Here is a 27,013-nt window from a genome sequence, read left to right as displayed (position 1 = left end):
ACAGACTGCCCAAGATGAAATGGAGTCACCACTTTCGGAAGAAAGGAGGGACGAGGCCGAAGGACAACCTTGTCCGGATGAACAGACAGAAAAGGAGGCTTTGAAGATAAAGCCTGGAGCTCACTCACCCGTCTAGCCGAGGTGATGGCTACCAGAAAAGCAGTCTTAAGAGTCAGAAGACGAAGAGGACAATTGTGAAGAGGCTCGAAGGGAGCGCACATCAGGAATGTCAAGACCAGATTCAAGTCCCACTGAGGCATTACAAAAGGGACAGGAGGGAACGTGTGAGTAATGCCTTTTAGAAAGCGTGAAACCACAGGGGACTTGAAAAGAGAAGGCTGATCAGGAAGCCGCAAGAAGGCAGAGATGGCAGCAAGATAACCTTTCAGGGTGCCCAGGGCAGAGCCCTGCCGGGCCAAAGAAAGAAGAAAGAGGAGAACCTCAGAAAGAGGGGCGGAAAGGGGATCCACAGCCTTTGCTGTGCACCATGCCACAAATTTGTTCCACCGGCAGGCGTATACCGTCTTTGTGGAGGGACGCCTGGCTGCCAGAATGATATCACAGACTTCAGGAGGCAAGTCGAATGGCATCAACTGCCGCCGCTCAATCTCCACGCATGGAGGTGGAGGCTGGACAGGTTCGGGTGGAGGACCGTCCCCTGCTGCTGCGACAGAAGATCCTCCCGAAGGGGCAGACGTATCGGGGGATCGGTCAACATACTGAGTAGCTCGGGATACCAGTATCTTCGTGCCCAATCCGGAGCCACCAAGATGACTTGGGCCCGGTCGTGCCTGATCTTCTTCAGCACTCTGGGCAGAAGTGGTATAGGCGGAAAGGCGTACAACAGACCGCAACTCCACTCGTGACGAAAAGCGTCGCCGAGCGAGTGCCGCCTTGGAAATTCCAACGCGCAGAACTGCTGACATTGCGCGTTCTCTTCGGTGGCGAATAGATCTAACCAAGGCTCTCCCCACTGCTGAAAGAGACCATGCGCCACTTCGGAGTTCAGACGCCATTCGTGATCCATCATGCACCGGCGGCTGAGTTTGTCCGCTCTGGCGTTCAGAGAGCCCGCCAGATGTTGAACCACTAGGGTGAAGCCCTGGTTTTCCAGCCACGTCCAGAGGCGCAGAGCCTCCTGACAAAGGGTCCACGACCCCACCCCGCCCTGTTTGTTGCAATACCACATGGCGGTGGTGTTGTCCGTGAACACCTGCACGACACTGCCCCTGACAGAGGGAAGGAAGGCTTTCAGTGCAAGTCGGATCGCCCTCAACTCCAACAGGTTGATGTGGAGACGAGACTCCGCCGGAGATCAGAGGCCTCTGATCTCCGCCTCTCCCATATGGCCACCCCATCCCAGGAGGGACGCATCCGTCACTACGACATGCTCCGGTTGGGGAAGGGAGAGGCTCCTGCCCATGACCCAATCGCGGTCCGTGAGCCACCACTGCAACTGCTGTGCAGTGCCCTCCGAGATCAAGACATGGTCGGACAGGTTGCCGTGATGCTGGGCCCACTGAAACTTCAGGTCCCACTGCAGAGCCCGCATGCGCCGCCTGGCGTGATGCACTAGTAGGATGCAGGAGGCCATCAGCCCCAGAAGCCGCAACACTAGCCTGACCGAGACCCAGGATAGAGGCCGAAAGATGGGAATCAGGGCCTGTATATCCCGGACCCGCTGTTCCGGTGGATAGACCCGGAACTGCGCCGAATCGAGAACCGCTCCGATGAAGAGGAGCTTCTGAGAGGGACTCAGGTGTGACTTCGGCACGTTGATGGAAAACCCCAGCAAATGCAGGAGATCCGCCGTAGTCTGGAGGTGGGAGACGACTGTCTGGGGCGAGCCCGCCTTCAACAACCAGTCGTCGAGATAGGGGAAGACTGGAACCCCTGATCTGCGCAGATGAGCTGCGACCACCGCCATCACTTTCGTGAACACCCGAGGGGCACTGGTGAGGCCGAAGGGGAGCACGGTAAACTGAAAGTGCTCTTGGCCCACCGCGAACCGCAGGTAACGCCGGTGGGCCGGCAGGACGGGGATGTGGAAATAAGCGTCCTGCAAGTCCAACGCTACCATCCAGTCTCCGGGATCTAGGGCAGCTAGAACCTGAGCCAAAGTCAACATCTTGAACCTTTCCTTCCGGAGGAAGGCATTGACGTTCCGAAGGTCCAAGATAGGGCGGAGGCCCCCTTTGCCCTTCTTGGGAACCAGAAAGTAGTGGGAATAACAACCACGACCTACTTCTGGGCTCGGAACGTGCTCGACGGCCCCCTTGGCCAAGAGGGCGGAAACCTCCTCGTGGAGAAGATGCAAGTGATCCCCCGAGATACGGTGGTGCTGCGGTGGCATGGCTGGAGGGGTCGTCTCGAAGGGGAGGGAGTAGCCCCTTCGGACGAGTTGCAGCACCCACCTGTCCGATGTGATGGACCGCCAGTGGAGCAGGTGATGGCGAACTCTGCCGCCCACTGGCGTGGAATGGGCCTGAAAGCTCGGACTAGGAAGGCTTTGAGGCGGATGCTGCCGGGGTGGATGTGGGCTGACCTCGTCGTCCTCCAGATCCGCCGCGGCGGAAACCACGTCCGCGACCGCGCGCAGGTTGGTTCTGCGGCTGGTGGCTAGGCGCACGTGAGGAGGCACCCCTTCCTTGGCCACGAAAGGGGCAAAAAGCAGAAGATTGCGACCGCGGGTCCGAGAGGCCCAAGGACTTGGCCGTAGCCCGGGAGTCCTTAAAGCGGTTCAGCGCACTGTCCGCCTTCTCGCCAAACAGGCGAGTGCCATCAAACGGCATGTCCATGAGAGTGCTCTGGACATCGCCGGAAAACGACGTGGACCGCAGCCAGGCGTGACGTCGAAGCGCCACAGTGGTGGAAATGGCCCTACCCAGCGAGTCCGTGGTGTCAAGCCCACAACGTATGGCATGTCGCGCGGCATCCCTCCCATCGGCCAGAGCCTGGGTAAGTCGTGTCCGGACCTCCTCCGGACACAGGGGCAGCGCGTCCTCCACCGCATCCCACAGAGAGTGGGAATAACGGTCCAAGAGACAAGCGGTGTTCAAAGACCGCAGGCCCAAACTAAGGGATGAGAACAGTTTCTTGCCAAACTGCTCCAGTCTCTTGGAATCCCGGTCCGGTGGGGCGGTCGGGAAAGAGGATTGGGAGGTGGAGGCCTGGACAACCAGGCTCTCAGGGGTAGGGTGTTGGGACAGAAAACTGGGGTCGCCCGGAGCAGGGCGGTGGCGCCTGGCAACGTTCCTGTCCACAGGAGGAACTGTGGAGGGCTTGGACCAGGTGCCCTGGAGAACGTCAGTGAGGGCTTCATTGAACGGCAGCAGAGGCTCAGTGGAGCTTGCTGCAGATTGAAGCACCTCAGTGAGGACGTTCGTCCTCACAGCCACGGCAGGTAGCTCGAGCCCAAGGGCTGCGGCCGCCTTGCGCAGCACCACGGAGAAAGGAGCACCCTCCTCCGAAGCCACAGTCGGAGGAGAGATGAATCCAGTGTCTGGCGAGGTATCCAGACCACTGGCCTCCCCCAGTTCATCTGCCCAGTCCTGGGACAGTTGGGCCTGATGCGCCATAGGATCCTCGGATCCCTCCCAGTAGTCCCCATCATCCGACTCCTGGTGTAGAGGAGAAAGTAACGGAGCCGGGCGGTAGACAAACTGTGTCTCTAGCGGCGTCGATCTCGGCGTCCATCGACGCCGGACCGGCGCCGGGCCCGGACCGGGACTAAACTGGGGCACGGCGTCGAGCGGAGTCGACGTCGGCGTCGGGGGTGGAACCAGAGTCGACGCCGGTGGAGGAGTGACAAGGTTGACCGGCGTCGACGGGGACTCGAGAACGGGTCCCTCGGGCGCTTGCGGTGTCGAGGCCGGAGCCGTCAACGGCGCCGGGGCCGGAGCCGCCGGCTGGCAAGGCAGCCCAGTCGGGTCCGCGGGGCCCGAAGGCGCACCAGCGGGCGCCGACGGCGGAGCCAGGTTCCTCATGGCCGAGAGGAAGGCACTGACTTCCGCCAGCGTCGCGTTAGTCCCAGGGACCGGAGGGTATGGGGACGGACGCGGCGCCTGCGGCCCCGCCGGAGCCGCGGGGGTGGAACCACCCTGACCCTCTACCGAGTCGCGCGACCGGCGAGGGGAGTCCGAAGAGCGATGTCGTCTCTTGGACTTCTTGGAATGCTTCGACTTACCCGAAGACTTTGATCCCGACGACCGATGGTGACGTCGGCTGCGGCTCCGCGACCGATCCTTGGACCTCCTCCTGGACCGGGATCGAGAGGCGCGCGGAGCCGCGTGGCGAATCTCGAGAAGCTTACGGGACCGCTCCCGTCTAGCCTTCGAGGTCAGGGCCTTACAGTCCGAGCACGACTCCGCATCGTGGTCGAGGCCCAAACAGAACAGGCACCGGCGGTGATGGTCCGTAACCGACATCAATCGGCTACAGTCCGTACAGGCTTTAAACCCAGGCATCCTACCGGCACCGGTGTCGATAGACAGGATCAAAAAGGATCAAAAAGTTAGTCAAAAATGACTAAAGGGGTAGCTCTCCCGGATCTGCGCTTACTGGCGCGGAAAAAAGAAGAACTGACGTCAGCGCGCGTGGGCGGCGTCTAAGTACTCCGACGACGTCATTCCGGCGCACGACGCCGACGACGGACGCGGAGCCGCAGACGACGCCTAGCGACGCGCAAGGGGTATTGCTGACGAAAAATCTTCCGGATCCAGTCTGACGCCTGGGGATATTCTAAGGTGAGGAATCTAACTAACGTGTTTCTTTCAGATACCTGAATTACCAACAACAGCTGTTGAGATTAAAAAACAGTCTAGTAGTACATATTTCTTGCGCGGATGGGAAAAATATGTATAAACCAGATCTGGGTATTTGAGCCTAGCCCGAGCATCAACCAGACCATGATCCACCAGCAGCTGACTGATAGCCCAGTATTCCTGGGTAATCTTCCATAAGTTTCAGGCTGCACAGAGTTCTTAGTGACTTGAATATGGATATTCCCATCCCCACAGAAAAATAGAGGGGTTGGCCATGACGCCAACTCTAAGTCCAAACTACCCATTACTGACGCTTCATCTACATTAGAGCCGTAGATAAAGCATATAGTGAGGCTTTCCCCCCAATTTGACATTCTACAATCGCCCATCTGCCAAGAATATTTCAAGGGACTGTTTGACTACTGCCAGGTCATTTTTAGCCAGGAGTGCAACCCTCCATGTGGCCGAGTCCTGTGATGTACAGGCCAAAAAAGTATATCCCCTTATTTGTAGCCAGGCCTTTTTGTCCCACAATATGTGTGTCGCTTGCTATAATATAATCCTTAAAGATTCTGAATACCTCAGCAACATTCTGTCTTTTAGACCTATCATTCAGCCCACAGTTATAAGCAGTGCATATCGATATTTTCTTAGCTTGCATCATTAATAATTTTGTTTAAGGTAATACCCCATAAGTCTTGTTGTGGCATATTACAGCCATTAATGCAAAGATTCCGGCAGTACTGTTGGGACAATTTGATCAAATGTATAATACTATTGCTCCAATTTTATATTAAAAAAAACACACCCCTTTCTTTTCTATCCCACTCTTCTCACCTAATCCTCGCACACTACCAGACTCCTGCCCACCCGTCTTGCCCCCCCCCACACCGCACCCACCCTAGTGAAGCTATCAGACCTGTATCGGTCCCGTAGATGGTTTGTACACCTTCCCCTCCAGCTCGAGTCAAATCTTACTATTAACAATTGTCCTGAGATCTTCTTGACCACATAGCAGACCAAATACCCCAAATTGCGAAATAAGAAGAGAAAATAAGAAAAAAATATACAAGTTAGAGAACCCTAGCCCTGCCACCATCCGCACTCAAGGATCTGTACATAAACATTGAATTATTCAAAAACTCATTGATCCAAGACAACATTATCCAGGCTCTACTTCAAATTCCCTAAATCATTCAAACACTTCTATTGCATTAGCCCTCAAATCATTTCCTACAGAAATTCTTTAGCTGTGACTTCCGAGTTAAACACAGGAGTCATATAATTTCTGATGGTTTTGAGCCTTGCTGGTTTATCAAATAAGCTTGCACTCCCTTAACTTGAAACAGCTTAATCAGCTGTCTAAGCCTTCAACATCAAATGGCTGAAGTCAGGTCTAACAAAGAAAGAGCAGCTATCAGCACTACTTTTAAAATTTGGTCGGGCCTTTTCAAACACAGTCTGTCCTAAGAGAAAGGTCCCCAAAAAGACCATGATTGCTCTGGTTTTCTCCATTCCATGATGACATTGCTTTCTCATTAATGGGAATCTATAAGCCCTCTGGATTTCCTGTTCCCAGTACCAGACCTCCAGTTCCGGAAAAGTTTTGGAACAAGTTTATTATAAACTTCCTCAAATCATTCCCCTCCACGCCGTCATCAATCCTCAGCACTCGAAAGTCAATACACCGTTGTCCCAGTTTTCAAAAAGTCCTCTAGCTTCCATTGTATGTGCGTAATGTGCTCCTGCTTGCCCCTTGATGGCTGCCACATTGACTTCTGCAGTCACTACCCTATCTTCCAGAGTGGTCATCCTTCTGATATCTCAGAACAAGGCTTGGTTCATTTTCGGCTTGCCCTCTGCAATTTACTAGTTGCAGCCCGAGTCTTGTATGCATCAGCTCGCGTCTCATCTCCGTGTGTCATTATGCCCTGGTAAATTGCCTCACAAGTTGGTGCCTCAGTGGTCAATCCATGTGCTGGTATGTCTTAGGGATCTATACTACCCCATTAGCTCTGTGTATTCCCATTTCAGCTTCCACACATGGGTTTCAATCTTTGCGTTTTTACCATCTTTGGCACCTGCCTTTTTGACTGTTAGCTGGTCACTGCTTACCAGGGTTCCACTTATGTTGCTAAGAAAGCCACCACTGAGGTCATCCAAGGAGGAGTCCCTTTGTTCGGTTGACCACTCTAGACAGGAAAAAAACAAATTATCTGCCGTCTTTGTGTCTGACTCCACCCCACCTTTCCAGGCACCAACTTCTCTTTTCTTGGGGTTACACCCCCCCCCCCCATTGACAGGGATAGCATTGTCTCACTCCAAGGAGGTCGAATTCTGTCGTAGGGTCCCCTCTCTGGGCTTCTCTGTCCCATTAACAGGTTGAAACCGCTCTACCTCCGCACCCTGCTAGGGAGAAGACCACACAGAAGAACCATTACCAGTTCAGAAAATGGGGGAATTTAACAAAATCAGTACCTGGGGCAGTGGCACTGCAGCTTCAAACGTTACGCCTTCCATATTTTGTTGATCCTCTTCATGAAGAGCCACCTGCTATATTTCCTGGAAAGCATCCTTTTCTTCTTATATATCCGCAAGCTGTAATGCTGAAGGTTGAGACTACTCCCCCGGCCGGGCGCCATAAATATCTGCTCACCAACTGGTTTATTTAGAAATTTTAATATGGAGGCTCCATGTAGGGCTGGAGGAGGGAAGACACAAATTCCATCCTTCCCCTTCTGTCGTTTGTCTCGGTCTTTGCACTTGCTGGAGCCCTTTGTAGGCTGCTGCATGTTGGCTTTTCCTGTCTGCTGCTGGGGGCACTAACAAGGCCAGTCCCAGCTACATCAAAGGGAGCCATTCCCGCTTTGGGCTTCGACGCACCTACCATTTTGGGGGCCATGCATCAGGAGGCTTCCTTACGTGGGAGTCCCGCCTTCGATTCCCACTGCACCACCAGAGTTCACCGTAGCTGGTTCAAAGAGTGCAGCATGGCATAGAGTATGAGGAATGGCGTTCCGGGGCTTATACTCTAGGAATGCTCCGCGCAAGCTCTTTTTGCTCAGCGTACTGGGGTGATCTGGTCCGTCGGGCTCTAACTGGGAGGAGGAGGGCTGTGCACAGTGGCTTCACTCAGCCACCATCCTGTTTTCACTACACTCCGTCCAAATGGTTAGCCTTCAAGAGGAATACACACACATACCCACACCCAAGACCTTTGTCCTTACCAGGGAGCAGTTTTCACACTTCATCAAGGAAGCTATTCAGTTGTCAGTTGATAGATGGTGCAAAGACAAGGAGATGATGGACGGAGCGCTGAAACTTTTCAGACACTTTCCCCCAGTCACAGATCTGGGTTGAATTCATCATCATTCTTTAGCTCACTTCGCCACCTCAGTTCAGACCCTGCTATATGCAAATCAGTCTTGACCATGTGCCTCATGGGAACAGTCCAACCCGAACTGCCATGCCAGGTCTTCCCTGAACCGGAAGCAAGCATCCTGGGACTGGTTTCTGGGTAACACCCTTCATCAGCCAGGCATCTTGAATCCAGTGGCAAAGTGATCAAGGGACCCACATCTGGGCATACCCTGCCAACTTAGGGCGAACAAAGCAAACACAAGGAGATGATGGACAGAGCGCTGAAACTTTGATAGCTGGTGCTCATGCAAATGGCCCTGCAGAGGCTTTAGGCATGAAAAATGTAGCTTTCTAAAGGTATCATTTCCAAAATATTAATTACAAATCCGACTTCACTAGTGAATTGGGCTTGAAGTAATTTTTCCAATAGTCCAATAATGAACTGTGTAGCCGTTTCCTAGCCGGAGATAAAATTGTTCAATTAAAGATTGTATCCCAATGCTTTCCTATCGGACAGCTAACTCTGCTAAAGTGAAAATAGCTTTTGCAGACTTTTCACAGAAAGAACATGCTTAGCATTTAACCTTTACAACTTTTATATACCATGCACCCTGCCTTTAGGGCAGTAGGGCGTACCTAGGGGTCGCTTGTTAATAATTAAAAAAGGTTTCATCCTGTCAAAAGGTGTGATTTTGACAGGCTAACTTTGCAGTTTGAAACTACACAGCCAGGCAAAACGTGCTAGGCCTGCAGTCATGTGTACGCAGTCACTGTATTGGATGGCACAATTTGCAATGCAGTTCACCTGTGACATTTAAATTACACACCCTAGGTACACTTGGTATATTAAGGATTTAAATTTAAGTTAAATATGCCAACTAGGAGTATAACGAATTTAAAAATGTTTTAGGAGTCAGAGAATATGCACTGGGGCCAGTGCAAAGAATCTAATAAAAACAGAAGCATAAGTTCCAAAAAATGGGTGGGAATATGCAAAAAGAGCCATTTTTCTACACCATCCAAATAGGATTTGGTAAAGAATTAGTCTTTTAAAGGGACTAGGTTGCTCTAAGGGCATATGCTTCATAATTGGGAGGATAGATCCTAATTCAGATTAAATAAGGAAACTCATACCACTTCCTCATGTTGATTGTAGCATACTGACATGGGGTCCTACCAGAGTTATTTTAGCTGCAGTTTTATTCACAGGGTTAATGCCATTGCAACATGCAGATAGCAATTCATCTTCTGTATAGATGGCACCCCAAGCACCCCCCCCATTCCTATTGAGGCATGATGAAAAACAATACAGTGCCAGTCCTGCGATCTGTAAATGTGGCACAGTATTCAAAATTTGATGCAAGACACTTATCCAACTGTCTCCACCCCAGGTATTGCTCTGTGGTGGGAACATCACAGTTAAAAGTAAGACTTTTACTCATGTACGCCTTTGTGGATTCTTCCACATGCTAATTCCCCGTTCAGATTCACCACAGAGTAGAACGTGATGTTCCAACACTCAGGGCTGTTATTAAATGCTGAATGCTCTAAGTTTTGATTATAATTTGTATCGGTTTCAGAATCACATAGAGCCATGTTGGTGAGTTCACTATTCCTTGAAGATTGTTAATTACAACAGCGTGTACCTGGTGCCTCTGCAGTACTTAATCTTATATCAGCAAAGTGTCCAGAATCACACTGTCCAGATCGGCATACGGACATGAAACTACTTTATTTTTCTGCCCTGTTATCACCGATTCCAGTGAATTGAAGCATACAGATATTCACTCTGTCTATATGACACACACAGTTCTTCACCAAATTGATCCTGCAGTTCTGTCCAAGGATATAAATGTTGTACTAGTCCCTCTCATTACTGAAAAACCTCCTCCAAATCTCTTTTCAACGTACAAAGACGAATGCAGACACAGGCAAACTGATGAATCATCTGCACTAGTCCATCGGAAGATATGGTTGTTTACAACATAAGCATCTAGTCAACCGTCCCACAGCGTGTTTATTTGGTGACAGCCATGAATCCTGGAGGAATTACTGTGTTCAAGAAATATATTTCATGTAACATACTGTAAAAGCAAGAACAAGTTTGCAAACTTTGCTAGAAGGTGTACTATAGGGTCAGCAAAACATTTGGAGAACTTTCTCTTTTCCAGTATAGTTTAAACCATAAAAAAGCACAATTTTCAAACGTTCCTATAGCTCTGTACAGAGTGCAGCTGCTCTAAACCTGTCTCTGGGTGATAGGCGATCAATCATTAATTACAACTCTAATTCATTATAGAAGGCAGCGATAACCCAAACAGTTAACACGATAACTCTATCCTCTGCAGAGCAAGCCCTTCATAATGGCTGCCAGCCAAAGTAAGCCTTTTTAAATAAATATCAAGCAGCAAACTCGAGTCAAACAAATAATAAAAAAATAACTTCTTATTCTAGCTCACTATCGGATTAGAGTTAGCTTGTGAACACCTCACAGTCACATTTTCACAGTGTGCCACAGACATCTCAGCCTTGAAGCTGATCAAAGAAACAGTTCTGATTGAGCGATTACACCTTACCAATATAAGGATGCCTTAAATACATTGTTCTATCTCCCAAAATTCACGACCAAACAACAATTAATATCCAACATTTAAGAGCAAAAACCACTTTGGAAGCAAAACGTATAGACCATTTCTATCCTTGATCCAAAAGCATAAGAGTCATTGTTGCTTACAAAATTAGAAATCGAGTATGAAGAACACCAAGCATAATTTTGTGTGTTACCTTTTCGCACCACTTTAAAGCTGCCTCGTCCATGCGAACACCGCTCCTCCAAGAGTACCTGTGCTTCCAGTGGTTGAGACTCCAGATGCTGGTTGATTCTCTCTTGTTGCTGGCACTGCTGCCTTCCCAAACCCGTATTGTTCATGTCTCTGAAGCTAAGGCAATCTACAGTATCTTTAGGAGTCCTGCGGCTCTCAGAGCTGCTCTCTGAATGTCCTGTGGTGAAAGCTCCAGCCCCAGCTGGGTAACACCCATCTCCAGTCTTTAACCGTGTATCCTGAGGGACTGTCACAGTGTCACATGGGTGCCCCTTCCCTCCAACCAGAGAGGGAGTGGGGGTCAGGTCATCCTCAGATGCGAGTTCCAAATCCCTCCCAAAGTCACAGTCACTGTGTGGTGAAAGGTTCCACAGAATTAAATGCCGTAGACTCATAACTGTAAGAAAAATGGACCATGTGAGTTTTTCTTCAACTATCAAACACAAGTTATAGTTATTATTCTGTTTTACACCAATGCTACTTATAAATACTTGAGAAAAATGAGGTTTAGGTCATATGAATTGTCAGACAGGATCAAGTGAATACTAAGAACAAGTTACTTACCTTCAGTAACAAGGTATCTGATAGAGAGAGTCTAGTCGCTGTAGGAAGCTGGCTCTGTATATATTATACCAATGTAAGGTATAGTGTGCACAGAGTCCAGTGGAAGCCCAAAGGTAGGTAGAGGTAAAAGTAGATAATACCTTACTCTCTATTTGTGGTAGTGTGGACGAGCAGTAAGGCTTTATCAGAGGGTAGTGTTAAGAATGTATTGTATACACGTGCGAGAAATGATGTTGCACACTCAGACTGAACTTAGACCAATTTGTTTGTATAAAAATATTATTTAGTTGTATTTTATTTTCTAGAACCAAGCCAGGCACTGGTGAGTGTAATAATACTTTGCAAGAATAATGCAGGTAAATACAGTTTGAATGCAGTTGAATGCAACCGGGTTGTTTACAGGTAAGTCAAAATTACATTTTAATTACTTTGAAGATTACTGTGTTTGTTACTTTTCAGATTCCTTTTCAAGTTACTTTTTCTACTCACTGCGATATGCCTAGATATCACACTGGGACATTTCCCAAATAAAAGGTAAGTAAATTTGTTTTTGTAAATATCCAGTTTAAGGTTTCATACAATTCAACTCCACGCTTAGAACAATCTTCATAAGAAAGCAGTCAATTCAGTCCTATGAGAAAACAATGTTATTGACTCAACGGTAAGTACTTAGGTTTGGGAGTTGGTTTTTTGGGAGTTAGAACCAGGGTCCCCCTCCCCCCCTCCACCCAGGGTCAAGGATGCACTCTTAAAGCACCCCCAGCTGCACTAGAGGAGCCAGATGCACAGTGCGGGAGCCCAATGTTATCTAATGGTGGATAGGGGCCTCCGGTTGGTGGCTGCTCACGAGCAGGCCACAAGATTGTGGGAGCAAAGCTCCTGGTTTTAGTCTCACGGCAAAGGGGATCCAGTTTAGCACACAAGGTGCACCCACAGCAGCACAGGGGAATCAGGTGCCTGTTTTGGCGTCAGGTGCCCAGTTGGTTTCAATAGGGATTCTTCGGTTGCAACTAACACTGCAGTCGCGGGGATGAAGATCTTCTGGAGGCGACCACCAGTTGGAGAGGTAAGTTGGAATGTCTTGGGATGCCAGGACACCATTGGCTGGCCCACCCAAGGCCGTGGGACGTTGGGTGCAGGGGTGCCTTTTGGTGTCGGGTTTCTCTTACTAGCTCCAGTCACGTAGGGGGATCCTCCAGAAAGGGCCTGCAGGCGTCGGCTAGAGACTTGAGGTAGGTCAGGGATCACCAGTTCCTAGGTCAGGATTGCCGGGGAAACCTCCTCTTGTTGTTGGGCCACTCGGGCCGTGGGCGTCGGGTGCAGACTCGCAGGATTTGCCACAGCAAGAGTCTGTGGGTGAGCAAATCAGTGCTCACTGGAGACAAAGTCTGGTTAGGGAAGGCTGGGCAGGTCCTCCCGGTTCTGGGGGGCTGCTGGCTGCAGGACACACCGGGATTTCGCTGTAGTCCGTCAAGGTCAGAACAGGCCAGTAGGGCTGGGGCCAAGTTAGTTGGTGTCCTCTTCTTCTTTAAGGAAAGGTTCTTCGGTCCTTCTTCTTCTCTATTCTTGCCCGAGGAGGCAAGGGTTGCCCCTTAATACTAAACCTAGGGGCGTTACAGGTAAGTACAGGTCGGGACCGATGGGTCCCTTCCTTGGGGTGGGTACAACCCCTATTATGACACCCTCCAGTGGGAGCGGGGCATAAGCCTCACTATGGTTGGCTGAGTCCCCCCATCTGCAAGATGGTGGAGACAGAGTTGTGCTTCACCTTGCTTCACCCACCTGAGGGGTGGGGTGGGCAAACCTCTCCTCCTAACTTGGTTTTCCCGCCGAGTCTCCCGACCAAAGTTGGGGTCAGAACCAGTGGGGGCCAGCTGCTGGGAGCAGTAAATGGCTGGAGTAGCTCACAAAGGCTTTGAAGAGTCCCCTTCGTGGACCCTGCCCATCCTGGGGGAGGAGGCATGGCACCTTGTCCGAGGATGTGCTTCGTTTCAGGACCCAGAGAGCGGTAGGCTCTTGACCCAGGGGTCCAGAAACATGTCTGGTGGTGGCAGCAGGCAAGCAGCCACTCAGACAGGACACTAGAGTTAGGTCGTTTTTCAGGGGGCATCTCTAAGATGCCCTCTGAGTGCATTTTTCGTTAACTCCCACACTCTCATCAGTGTGGGTTTAATGTTCTGAGAAGTTTGATACAAAACTTCCCAGTTTCCAGTAAAGCCATTATGGTACTTTGGAGTTTGCAATGACAAATTCCCATACCTTATACTCTCTATGACATTTACTGCACTTACAATGTCCAAGAATTGACTTAGACACTGTAGGGGTACAGGGCTCATGCACCTGTACCCTCACCACCAATATAGTGCACCCTGCTAGAGGAGTGGCTTACCTATGCCAGGGCAATGGATTGTAGGCATGGGACACAGGGATGTGTGCCATGTAAACTCTTGGAGGGGGGATATATGGGTGCTGCATGGCTCCGTCCATACGACGCCGACTCCGGATGACGTCAGTGGAGCCATTTAAGTCCCCTCCGGTGCACTGACGTCAGCTTCTTCTGTGAAACTTTCAAACGTGGAGACACATAGAAACTGGCTGTGGAAACAGTGTGCTAAAAAGAGGGGGGGGGGGGGAAACAACTTTTTAGAACAACAAAAAAGGGAAATGAAGGGTAAGATAAATCTAGAAAAGACCCTCGAGGAAAAGGACAAAAAGTCAATGAAGGACAAACCAAGTAGGACAGTGTGCAGAGGCGCATGACACAATTTACAAGAACAACACTTCCTACTCCCTTAACCCTATACCTGAAGGGAAAGATGGAACTTCTCTGACCACATATCAAGAGGAAAGGGTGGAGAACCCCACCTCAACACAAGCAAAATAAGGAAAAAAAGGGGGGAGGAACACTTCCACACCAAAGGTTATTGAATCAGGAAGTAAGTGAACTAAAAACACCAAAATCAAACCTAAAGGTCATTTGCAGAGTGGGGCGTTAAGGAATCTGCGGGTAACCTATGCCTTTGCTAGATACATTGTTACAGAAGATAAGAAACTTGTTCATCTGATAGAGACACCTAGTTCAGATTTCTTAACTTGTGAATTAAGTTACTATAGCCTTAATCTCCAGGAGGAAGGTCTGCGGATCAATCCCACAATAAATCCAGGAGGACCGGCTGACCGAGAATAAGATCGGCCACACCTCAGTGGGAAATGATACAGAAGTGAGAGAGAGAGCTCTCTTCTAAAGAAGGTAACAACCACAATGAAAACGCAAGCAAGGAATATGCACCAAGAGTAAGGAGCATGTTTCCTCAGGCATAGTGGTACCTAAATACAGACACCCGTTGTAACCCAACTCCGAGGAAGAAAGGCATGATCCAATTAAACAAAGGCTAATTGGTCCGATAGAACATGGGTACATAACCACTAGAAGGAGTAGAGGAGTCTGCAATATGTACAATAGAGGACTGAGCCACCAGACCAACTAACAGGAGGATGGCCTCTATCTTAGGTCAAAGAACGAGGCCACTAGAGGGGCCAAAACAAGCCACTAAGTGCAAAGAAGAAACTAAGATATAAAGAAATAGTGCAAATCCATCCAAGCACAACTAAATGAATAAAGTCTCCACCACCAGGGTGGAAAGTGATACATCAATAGTACTGGACTCTGCCTCTTGGCAACAGCGCCTGGCCCAAGAAGAGGCTCAGGCAATCAAGGCAAGTAAAAACAGAATCTGGGGAAAAAAAAGGGGGCGAAATCCTACACAAAATCTCTGGACAACAGTCAGGATGTTTTATGTAAACAACAAGTACACTAACAATGGGTATGAAAGAACACATGAGGCTCTTGCCCTGATAAGAACAATAGAAGAAGGGCCACCAGACACAAACACCCTTAAGCAAAGGAGGGTAAGGCCCTAGATAAACGAAGCAGACAGCAAATGAAGGAGTTCTAACATGGAGAACGCTTTGTTCTGTGTCCTTCTCTCCCTTATCTTCCCATCACTTCTTTTTTTTTTTTTTTGACTTAAAGGGAGAACACCACGGGACCGAAAGTCCCGCGTAACAAAACATATCCAAAGGCATAAATGGACATATGAAAAACTGGACACTGCCTTAGCAATACACCTATGCAGGTAATGCATGCTGCAGTCCGAAAATATATACCACGCTCAAGGTACACCGACAACGCCCCGAGTACCAACCAAGGAAGAGGTAAAAAGAGAAGGGGGGTGGGGGCAAACCCCACCAAAAACAGAATGGGGCCAGAGCACAATACAACATTGCCTGTTTGAAGAATCTCAACAGGCACATACTTCCAAAGGGTAAACATGAACGAGTGCGCTTGTCCAAAAGCGCATACCAATTAGACCTAGACAAGAAGGAGGTATTAATGAGCATACCAGAATCACCTAACGGAGTATCTGAGTATTCTTGAAGCACCCAATGGAATATCCAGAAGAAAAACTCCTACCAGGCAGATGAGGGAGCGATCCCCATCTAACGGGCAACCATGGAAATATATATATATACATACATACATACGCACAAGTTACTTACCTTCGGTAACGATATATCAGTAAGAGACATTAGTTAGTGATAGATTCCTTACCTTAGAATTACCCCCAGGCGTCAGACTGGATCCGGAAAATTATCGTCGGCAGTACCCTTGCACGTCGGAAGGTGGCATTGTGCGGCTCCGCGTCCGTCGTAGGTGTCGTGATCGCCGGGATGACGTCCCGGAGGCTACTTAGACGCCGCCCTCGCGCGCGGGCGCTAGTTCTGTACACGACTTTCCGTGCCAGGAACGCAGAGGCAATGCAAGATACTGACCGCTGGTGCATTGAAACTAGGGCCCTGAAAGGGATGACCTTACCCCAAGAAATCAGTTCGCAGAACAGGGAGGATGGGTGGGACGGTAAGGAATCTATCACTAACTAATGTCTCTTACAGATATATCGTTACCGAAGGTAAGTAACTTGCGCATCTGAAAGAGACACGTTAGTGATAGATTCCTTACCTTAGAATAGATACCCCAGCAATACCAACCCCGGTGGTGGGTCTGCAAACCAAGATCACACCAGAAAGTCACGGAGAACAGTACGGCCAAAGAAGCCGTCTCTACAGACCTGGCTGTCAAGGCAATAATGCTTAGTAAAAGAGTGCAGCGAGGCCCACGCGGCTGCCTGACAGATGTCTTGCAGGGGGACACCACGTCCCAATGCAGTAGTAGCTGCTGTTGCCCTGGTAGAAAAGGTGCGCAGCCCCACCGGTGGCTCCTTTTTAGCCAGAGAATAACAGGCTTTTATACACAAGACAACCCAGCGGGAGATAGTTCTCTTGTGTACAGCCCGGCCTTTCTTGGTGCCTACGTAGCCAACAAAGAGCTGGTCATCCACCCGGAACGGTTGTGTGCAATTCAGGTAAAATGAGAGCACACGTTTTGGGTCCAGACGGTGGAGCCTCTCTTTCTCTCTGGAAGAGTGCGGAAGCGGAAAGAAAGTGGGCAAGGTCATAGTTTGCCCGATATGGAAGGCGGTAACAACCTGTGGCAAAAAGGAAGGACGAGTGCAGAGCACAACCTAGTCCGGATGAACAGACAGAAAGGGAGGTTTACAGGAAAGAGCCTGGAGCTCACTCACGCGCCTAGCGGAGGTGATGGCAACCAGGAAAACAATCTTTAAGGTTAGTAAACGAAGAGGACAGTTGTGAAGCGGCTCAAAGGGAGTGCACATCAAATAGGTAAGAACCAGATTCAAGTCACACTGCGGAATCACAAAAGGAATAGGAGGGAAAAGGTGAGTAATGCCTTTCAGAAATCTATTTACAACAGGGGATTTGAAAAGAGAGGGCTGACCAGGGAGGCTGAGAAAGGCCGAAATTGCAGAAAGGCAGCCCTTAATAGTGCCCAGAGCAGAGCCCTGCTGGGCCAAAGAAAGAAGGAACAAAAGGACTTCTGAAAGAGGGGCAGAAAGAGGATCCACAGCCTTTGCTGTGCACCATGCCACAAATTTGTTCCACCTGCAGGAGTATACCGATTTAGTGGAGGGACACCTGGCTGCCAGAATGACATCACAGACTTCAGGAGGCAATTCAAATGGAATCAACTGTCGCCGCTCAATCTCCACGCAAGGAGGTGGAGGGTGGACAGGTTCAGGTGGAGGACCGTCCCCTGCTGCTGCGACAGACGATTCTCCCGAAGAGGCAGTCGGATCAAGGAATCCACGCTCAGACTGAGTAGCTCGGGATACCAAACTCTTCAAACCCAGACAAGGGCCACAAGAATGACATGGGCACGGTCGCGCCTGATCTTCTTCAGCACTCTGGGTAGAAGTGGTATAGGCGGAAAGGAGTACAATAGACTGCAAACTCCACTCGTGATGAAAAGTGCCGCTGAGCGAGTCCCGCCTTGGAAATTCCAATGTGCAGAACTGCAGACATTGCGCGTTCTCTTCGGTGGCGAATAGATCTAACCAAGGCTCTCCCCACTGTTGAAAGAGACCTTGCGCCCCCTCCGAGTGTAGACGCCATTCGTAACCCATTATGCACGGCTGAGTTTGTCCGCCCTGGCGTTCAAAGAACCTGCCAAGTGTTGAACCACCAAGGAAATGCCTTGATGTTCCAGCCATGTCCAGAGACGCAGAGCCTCCTGACATAGGGTCCAAGACCCCACCCCACCTTGCTTGTTGCAGTACCACATGGCGGTGGTGTTATCTGTGAACACCTGCACTACTCTCCCCTTGACAGAGGGAAGGAATGCTTCAGTGCAAGTAGGATCGCCCGGAGCTCCAGAAGGCTGATATGGAGTTTGGACAACGCGGGAGACCAGAGGCCTCTGATCTCTGCCTCTCCCATGTGGCTTCCCCATCCCAGGAGGGACGCATCCGTCACCACTGTGTGCTCCGGTTGGGGAAAGGAGAGTGATCTGCCACTGACCCAATGCTGATTCGTGAGCCACCACTGCAATTGTCGTGCAGTGGCCTCCGAGATCTGGACGTACTCGGACAGGTTCCCCTGATGTTGCGCCAACTGGAACGTCAGGTCCCACTGCAGAGCCCACATATGCCATCTGGCATGATTTGTCAGTAGGATGCAGGAGGCCATGAGGCCCAGCAGCCACAGGGTCATCCTGACCGAAACCCAGGACAAGGACCAAAAGATCAGAATCATAGCCTGAATGTCCCGGATTCGCTATTCGGGAGGATAAACCTGAAACTGCACCGTGTCCAGAACCGCTCCGATAAAGAGGAGCTTCTGAAAGGCAATCAGGTGCAACTTCAGCACGTTGATAGAGAACCCCAGCAAATGCAGGAGGTCGGCCGTAGTCTGGAGGTGGGAGACGACTGCCTGGGGCGATCCCACCTTCAAAAGCCAGTCGTCGAGATAGGGGAAGACTGAAACCTCTGATCTGCGCAGAAGAGCTGCGACCACCGCCATCACTTTCGTGAACAGTGCTTGTGGCCTACCGTCAACCGCAGATAACGCCGGTGGGCCGGCAGGACGGGGATATGAAAGTAAGCATCCTGCAAGTCCAACGCTACCATCCAGTCTTGCGGGTCTAGGGTAGACAACACCTGAGCAAGTGTGAGCATCTTGAACTTCTCCTTCCGAAGGAAGCGACTGACGTGCCAAAGGTCTAAGATAGGACGCAGGCCCTTGTCCTTCTTTGGAACCAGGAAGTAGTGGGAATAACAACCACGAACCACTTCTGGCATCGGAACATGTTTGATGGCCCCCTTGGCCAAGAGGGCCGCAACTTCCTGCTGGAGAAGTGTCAAGTGATCTCCCGATATTTGGTGGAACTGAGGTGGCATGGCTGGAGGGGTAGTCTCGAAGGGGAGGGAGTAGCCCCTTCGGACTATCTGCAAAACCCACCTGTCCGAAGTGATGGGGCGCCAGTGGGGGAGGTGATGGCGAATCCTACTGCCCACTATTGTTTGATGGGCCTGAAATACCAGACTAGGAAGGTTTGGAGGCAGTGGTGGCAGGGGTGGTGGTGGACTGACCCGCCCGCTGGCCCCGTGACCCACCTCGGCGGGTCCCACGTCCGTGGCTGTGCTGAGACTGTTGCTGCACAGGCCTGTGGCTCTGAAACAAACATGTTTGTGTGCCTCTTCCGTGGCCACGAAAGGAGCGAAAAGCAGAAGCCAAAGGAGTGTGCGTGGCCGAAAGGCCCAGGGACTTGGCTGTAGCCCGCGAGTCCTTAATGCGCTCCAACACACCATCTGCCTTGTCTCCAAAAAGGCGAGTGCCATCAAAAGGCATGTCCATCAGAGTGTTCTGGACATCCACTGAAAAGCCAGTTGTCCTCAGCCAGGCGTGACGGCGTAGCGCCACTGCTGCTGTGGAAATCGCTCTGCCCAGCGAGTCAGCGGTGTCAAGGCCACAACGAATCGTGAACTTGGCTGCAACACTCCCTTCAGCAATACCTTGGGAGAGCACTGTCCGGGCCTCCTCCGTATCCCACACAGAGTGGGAATAACAGCCCAAGAGGCATGCAGTGTTCACAGACCGCAAACCTGAACTGGCGGAAGAGAAAATCTTCTTCCCAAACTGCTCCAGTTTCTTGGATTCCCTGTCCGGAGGTGCGGAAGGGAAGGCGCTCGGGGACGCAGAGGCTTGGACAACCAAGCTCTCAGGGGTAGGGTGCTAGGAGAGAAAAATGGGGTCGCCTGGGGCCGGGCGATGGCATTGGACCACATTCCTATCCACAGGAGCCCCTGTGTTGGGCCTGGGCCAGGTGTCCAAAAGAACGTCTTGGAGTGCGTCATTAAAGGGCAGCAGCGGCTCCGCAGAGGAAGCCACTGGCCGAAGCACTTCTGTTAGGAGGTTAGTCCCGACGGCCACTGTAGGGAGCTCGAGGTGGAGAACCTCGGCTGCCCTACACAACACTACTGAATAATAACCACCCTCCTCCGTAGCCACGGTAGAAGGAGACAGTGCGCCAGGTTCTGGAAAAAAATCCAGGCCATCTGCGTCCTCCAAATCCTCTGCACAGTCCGGGTCTAACTCGCATTGGGCTGCGAGAGGGTCTTCAGACACCTCCCAGTCCTCCGTAACCTCCTGGGCAGGCGGGAAAGGAGGAGGAGGATGGAGAAAGGGACAAAAATTTCCCATCGACGTCGGAATCGGCGTCGATGGAAACCGGTCCGACACCGTCTTCATGTTGGAGTGGATGCCAGGGACGACATTGGCCAGGGGGCCGCCCGACGCTGGCAGCGGTGCCGTGGACGTCGGTGCAGGTCATTTGAGGTCAACAGACGTTGGCTGAGATCCATGCATGGATCCATGGGGGTCTCGCGGCGTCGAGGCCAGAGCCGTCAACGACGTCGGAGCCATCGACGAAGAAGGGCGAGGACCCCCAGTCGAACCCGCGGGGCCCAAAGGCGCGCCGGCGGGGTCCGACGGCCCAAAGAGGCGAGCCGTGGCTGACAAAAAGTCCTGCAGCTGGGCTGGAGTCACAGACGGACCCGGGAAAGGCGGTAGGCCATCGGCAACTGCGTAGGCACTACCTGCACCCTCAGCCATGTCGCGCGACAGGCTCGGCGAAGAGCGACGGCGCTTCTTCGACTTCACCTTACCTGACCCAGAGTGCGAAGACTTCAAACGATGGTGGCAGCTCCGCGACCGGTCCCTCGACCTCCCACGGGACCGGGACCTTCAACGGCGCGGAGCCGACTCCAGGGCCTCAAGCAACTTTCGGGACTGCTCCCGCAGAGTTTTCGGAGCCGTGGCCTGGCAGTCGGGGCACGACGTGGGGTCGTGGTCGCGCCCCAGCCAGTACAGACACTCGCAGTGCGGGTCTGTTACCGACATCATGCGGGGACAAACTTCGCAATATTTGGAACCGGGCATCCCTACAGCACCAGGAGTCGATAGACTCCAAAAAGACAGAGACAAGTCCCAAAAAATTCAGTTAAAAATGGACTGGGGGTTCCGCTCTCTCCAGATCTGAGCTTGCTGACGCGGAAAAAGAAAGAACTGATGTCAGCGCGCGAGAGCGGTGTCTAAGTAGCTGCCGCAATGTCATCCCAGAAAACACGACGCCTATGACGGACGTCGAGCAACGCCACTTTCCGACCCTCAGAGGTACTGCTGACGAAAACTTTCCGGATCCAGTCTGAAGCCTGGGGGTAATTCTAAGGTAAGGAATCTATCACTAACGTGTCTCTTTCAGATATATACATACATATATATATATGTCATCAAGAATTGCTCCAGCAATTAAGGCCGCACTCCGTCAAGGTGAGAAACATTTCTTTATTGTGAAAATCATGCAGCTTCCCCTTCCGTACTTTTGTTCTCCTGGCCGACGCGTTTCGATGAAATCATTTCATCTTCTTCCAAGGCCAAAATGAGCAAGTTGATGAGTCACGTGCATCCCCACAAGCCCCTGCATATAACCATCATCATCATCATAGTCTTTATTCGATAATAAAATATCATAAAAGACACAAACAAAAAAACACAAAGAAAAAAAAACAAGCAATGCATACCGTATAAAATACTTGAAATCCATCAATAAATATTTAAAAGATTTGTTAAAAAAAAACATTAGACAATGATAAGACTAGAAAATGAGCTAAATGTTGAAAAAACAACATATACAAAGAGAAGAATGGGAAACAGCAGTTGTAAAAGACCCACAATCCTACTTAACATGACTTCATAGGGATACTACCGGAATGTGCTTAGGGATCTTCTTTCTTAAAAACCATGCCCAGCCCAAATACTTAGCTAGAGCAATAGAGATAATCGGTAGAGTACTTGTGCGTAAGATTCTTAGAGCAACAGTACTGCTTCTTGTACCTAGGGTTTTGCACATTGGAGACAACCAGACTCTTCTTGGGGTAGCATATACGGGACAAACAAACAAAAAGTGGGCGACTGATTCAGCTTGCAGACCGCAAGCAGGACATAGTTCCACGCCAACACTGGATCATCTACTTGTAAGGGACCTAAGTGGTAAGGAACCGGCTCTTAATTGGAAGTACAGTTTCCTATCGCCAGGTTTGGCGATCAGGTCCCAGAAGGATTCCAGAACGGGAGAAGCTTTTGCCTCCAGGTACCAACTGGTCATCCTGGAGCAATTCGCTCTGCTCCATACATGATAATCAACTCGTTCCCAGTAGGTCATTCCCAACGATCTCTTGGAAGGGAACAAGGCCGCCACTGGGTCCCTCCACAACCCCTCTAGACCCAGATCTATCAAAGTCTCACGGAGATTCCTCAGCCAACTGATCTTATGGAACTTGTCAGATTTTATGACATCCAAGAGGCCATTGGCATATAGAGAAAGCTCGGGAGTGGTCCAGAGCCTCCGCCAGTATAAAACCGGACGGAGTTCTGCTAGGTCCGTGATGGCCTTCCTGCCTAGATCATATCTGAGGGGAACCAAAGGTGTACTCTGTGGAAGGCCGGTTATACTGCGAAGGAATTTATTTTCAACAACAGTTAAGGAAGTTAACCGTTCAAAACCCCATAGCTCAGCCCCGTACAATACAGAACTTAAGGCCTTTGCCTCAAACTTGGAGCACTGGTTTAATGGGTTTAGTGAGAGATTTTTTGTGCTCACTTGATAGAGCTCCCGAAATCTGCCTAAATTTCATGGCGGACATCTCGATATGCTTGCCCCACTTGTTGTCGTTTGTTACGTGCAAACCTAAGTAAACAAAGTTATTAACCTCTTCTAGCGGTTGACTGTGAGAAGTTGGCCTGATGTATGATGTCACTAGTTATAGTGTACACCTTATATCAGTCCAAATACCCTTATGGTGATTGGTTGTAAAGTCAACCTTATAGACCAGCTATCCTAGTGGTAGCATGGACAAGAGCAGTCTTAGGCTAAACTCTGAATGGCATGTGAAGCCAGCTGTGATACCATATATAATCCCTTGAATACCAAATGAAAGGACACCACAACAGATATATATATAAAATAAAGTGTATTTATTCTAAGCAAACCCTCAGCACTCTTTATGAGATTAGAGGTAAGTACAACACAGTCTTATTTATGCATACATTAAGTCACACAGGTAAGTAATACAGTTAGGCCCTAGGGGCCACGCAAACCATATACTAAGTAAGTGGTATAAGAACCACTGTCACGGAAATAGAATAGGCCTAGGCCTAGGGAATCGCTGGGGCTACACTACACTAGCGTTAGTTAGGAAGTGGGAGGCCCACGGGATTCGTGTGCAGAGTGGAAACACTCACGCGTAATGCGTAGAAGTCAATAGCAATAGTACAGTTTTAGAAACGGTAGATTTAGGACACTTCCGGAGTAGCTAGGAAGTTGAGACTTGAAAACTAGACACTAGGATAGTCACTATCCTGATGAGCACCGGAGTACCCAAGTTACCTAGCCCACAGGCTGCGGGTGCATAGGGGTGAAGATGCGTCGTTTTCGTCGTCGACTCCTATGGATGCCTGAAGAAAGATGCTGACAGGCAGTCAGTGAAGAGTGTCCGGTGGATCCCAAGGCTGGGATCAAGAAGAGAAGAAACCTGCAAGCAGAAGGGACAGAGTCAAGGTCACTAGCCAGTGACCACGTGGAACCAGGAAGGAACCAGGCGATGTCGTGAAGAGTTGCAGGTGAAGGTGAAGCTTGTCGCTGCAGCCAGGAGGACCAGGAAGCGTCGAGGGCGACCAGGACCAGGAGGCGAGCTGTCCCACGAAGGCTCTTGCTGTCGGCGGCGTCGAAGTTGGACTAGGACTCACCAAGCCTTGGCAAGCGGAACCCACGAAGAACGAAGGACTTGCTTCTGGTGCAGACCAGGAAGGTCTGGGGTGCTTCTTCTTTGCAGAGAAGCGGGAGCCAGTCTGGAGGAGCCAAACCAGCGCAGAAGATTTCAGGGTGCGTCGTCACAAAGGCCACTAGCCAGCGGGCAAGCAACGCGGCAAGCAGGAAAATGCTGAAGGGCCCCACGCAGGACTCGTGGAGTGTGGGGGGGCTGGTCTTCGGTGCAGATGGTGCTTGGGGTTGGGGCTTCTCAATCCCCGGTGCACAACTTCGAGGGTACCTCAGAAGCTGCGCTTTAAGTTACTAGCCACTTTTTCCAGGTAGCCGGTCCCACGTCGCTCGTCGCCTCCACGGATCTCAGCTTTGCTGTGGATGTGGATCAGGGTCGGAGAAGTCTGGAAGTCAAGGCTCTGGTCAGGCTCTGCAGTCGGTCCCTCGTAGAACGTGGGCAAAGCAAAGGGTAGTCTCTTGATGGTGCCTGTTTGCACAGGGTAGCCACTCCTTGGCTACAAGGGAGATTCTTCAGTCTTCTTCTTTCGTCGAATGTCGAAGGTCCAGAGTTTCTGTTCAGTTTTGCAGGTTCAGGATAATCTAAAGTCTTGAGGCCCAACTCCCACTCTTATACTAATCTGGGGGGCTGGGATACCTGCTAGGTCACGCCTTATGGGTGGGACCTGGGAGGGGGTGGTTACACCCACTTCCCTTTGTCCAGTTTCGCGCCAGAGCTGGGGCTGGAGTGCCCCAGTGCCGGTTTGAACTGGACTATGCAAGGAACACCTTGTGTGCCCCAGGCATGTCTCATTCCTTTCAGCCCACCCTGCCCCAATACACTAAAGGCTGTCTGGGGAGGTGCTAGCACCTCCCCAAGCAGGAAACCTATTGTCCAGGCCTCCCTGGCTGGGATCACTCCCAGCTGCAGGAGGTCAGACTTGTGTCGTGGCAGCAGCATCCATTTTGTGATGCTGAGGCTTTGGTTAGAGTTAAACAGCAAAGTAGGATTTTAACATGTCTCTCCCTCTAGAAGGGAGGAATAATATCCTCATCACCAGAAATGGTATGGGGGTATTATTCCAAAGTGTTAGACACCTTACACGACATGTTTTGATAAAGCCAAACCATAGTTACCATAACCGTTTAAGATTATAAGGCACTTTAAGAGTATATGGTAGGCTATATCATAGAACAGCTATAAGGACATGGTTCCGAAAGCTGCAGACAGGCTCAGCTCATGCTAGAGCACCATCTCACATGTTACCAAGCACTCTGCCTCCAGGATTGTTAAGGCCTGCCATAGGAGTGACTGATAGGTACACATGTGTCTATATATAAGGGTAGATATAGGCATACTATATCTAAGCAAGGGGTGATTACACGACCTTGCCCCAGCTGAGTGATCAGCCAGTTGTGTCTGATTGGAAGGCCAGACCAGGGGTGGCATAATACATGCTGCAGCCCCTGGGAGGCCTAGGGTACACCTATGCCCTGGGTACCTAGGGTACACTGTACAGGGTCCAATAAGGTGATCCTTACCAATTGGTTATGTACCTAGGGTACATGGAGTCCATTTTAAAGAGAGAGCAGACAGCCTGAGACCCTGAATGGCAGGATCTCAGGCCAACTAAGTCGTAAAACCAGCTAGACACTAGGCAAAAAGTTGGGGGTACCCATAGTCAGATATCCACCTTCCTACATTGACCATTCATAAAAAAAATTCCCACTCTATAACTTGAATGTGGATTAAAAACCATGAGTTTGGTCTTGACCACGTTTACCTCCAAACCATGGCCAAGACAAAAGTCTTCAAACACCAACAAAGCTCTTTGCAGACCACTCAGGGTTTTAGATACAATGAGCGTGTCGTCCGCAAACATCAATATCGGTGTGGTGACCCCGGCCAGCTTTGGAGCATCGGTATTAACGCTAAGCATGCATTCAACTATCCCATTGATGTATAATGAGAAGAGCGTGGGGGCCATGGTACATCCTTGGCGCACACCACGCTCAACCGGAAACTCAGGGGTAACATCACCAGGACCTCCCCACTGTATTTTTGCGAAGTTAGACTCATGTAACCTCATAACCAGGGTCAAAACTTCTACGGGAAGCCCAAGCTTTTCAAGGACTGCCCACAGCCGCAAACGGGGCACTAGATCGAAGGCAGCTCTTAAGTCCACAAAAGCGACGTAGAGACTACCTTTACCCAGGGTGACTACCTTCCAGTGGAGTTGAACAAAGCGAAAAACCTGGTCCACTGTGCTAGTTAGTTTGCGGAAACCAGCCTGAACAATTGACAAAATCCTATTATCTTCAATCCAGTCTAACATCAATTCAAGTTTTATTGTAAAGAAAGACATCAGATGGAACCCCATCTAATCCTGGAGCACGCCCAGTAGCTACGGATCCCAGGGCTTTTAAAACGTCATCAGCACTGAAAGGGCCTTGGGAGAAAAAAACATAAGATATCTCCCTAGGGGGATTGTGCAAAAGATTACATGCGTATTGGGGTTTAAAGAATTTTAACCAACCCTCTTGGGTTACATAGTTTGATGGTCTATCAGGCAAACCTCCTCTATTCCATTTGATGACATTCCAAAACAGTCTGGAGTCTCTGGCGTGACTTGCACTCTTCAAGTCTTGCCAGTAAAGTTCATCCCATTTCTTTTTTGCCTGGCAAGACATTTCTTGTAGATTTGTCTAGAAAGGGCTGCAGCTAAATCGACTCTGGCCCTTCTACACTCGCCATCGTACAAGCGTAAACGTTT

The 27,013-nt window shown here is 50.3% G+C and overlaps 1 protein-coding gene across 4 annotated transcripts in view; it reads right to left on the bottom strand.

Moving 5' to 3' along the window:
• The window catches only part of LOC146772936 (rho guanine nucleotide exchange factor 11-like), an 896,981-nt gene that overhangs the window by 62,151 nt on the left and 807,817 nt on the right, over positions 1-27,013 (bottom strand). For all 4 annotated transcript variants that reach the window (XM_085639320.1, XM_085639323.1, XM_085639321.1 and 1 more), the window contains one exon: positions 10,908-11,342. In XM_085639320.1, the coding sequence (XP_085495446.1) occupies positions 10,908-11,342 (435 nt within the window). The remainder of the gene's footprint in view (positions 1-10,907; positions 11,343-27,013) is intronic.

This window comes from Triturus cristatus, chromosome 12 (genome assembly GCF_964204655.1).
Source record: "Triturus cristatus chromosome 12, aTriCri1.1, whole genome shotgun sequence".
Classification (NCBI taxonomy): Eukaryota; Metazoa; Chordata; class Amphibia; order Caudata; family Salamandridae; genus Triturus; species Triturus cristatus.
The sequence above is the reverse complement of the archived record's forward strand: the minus strand, read 5'-3'. Positions and strand labels throughout refer to the sequence as shown.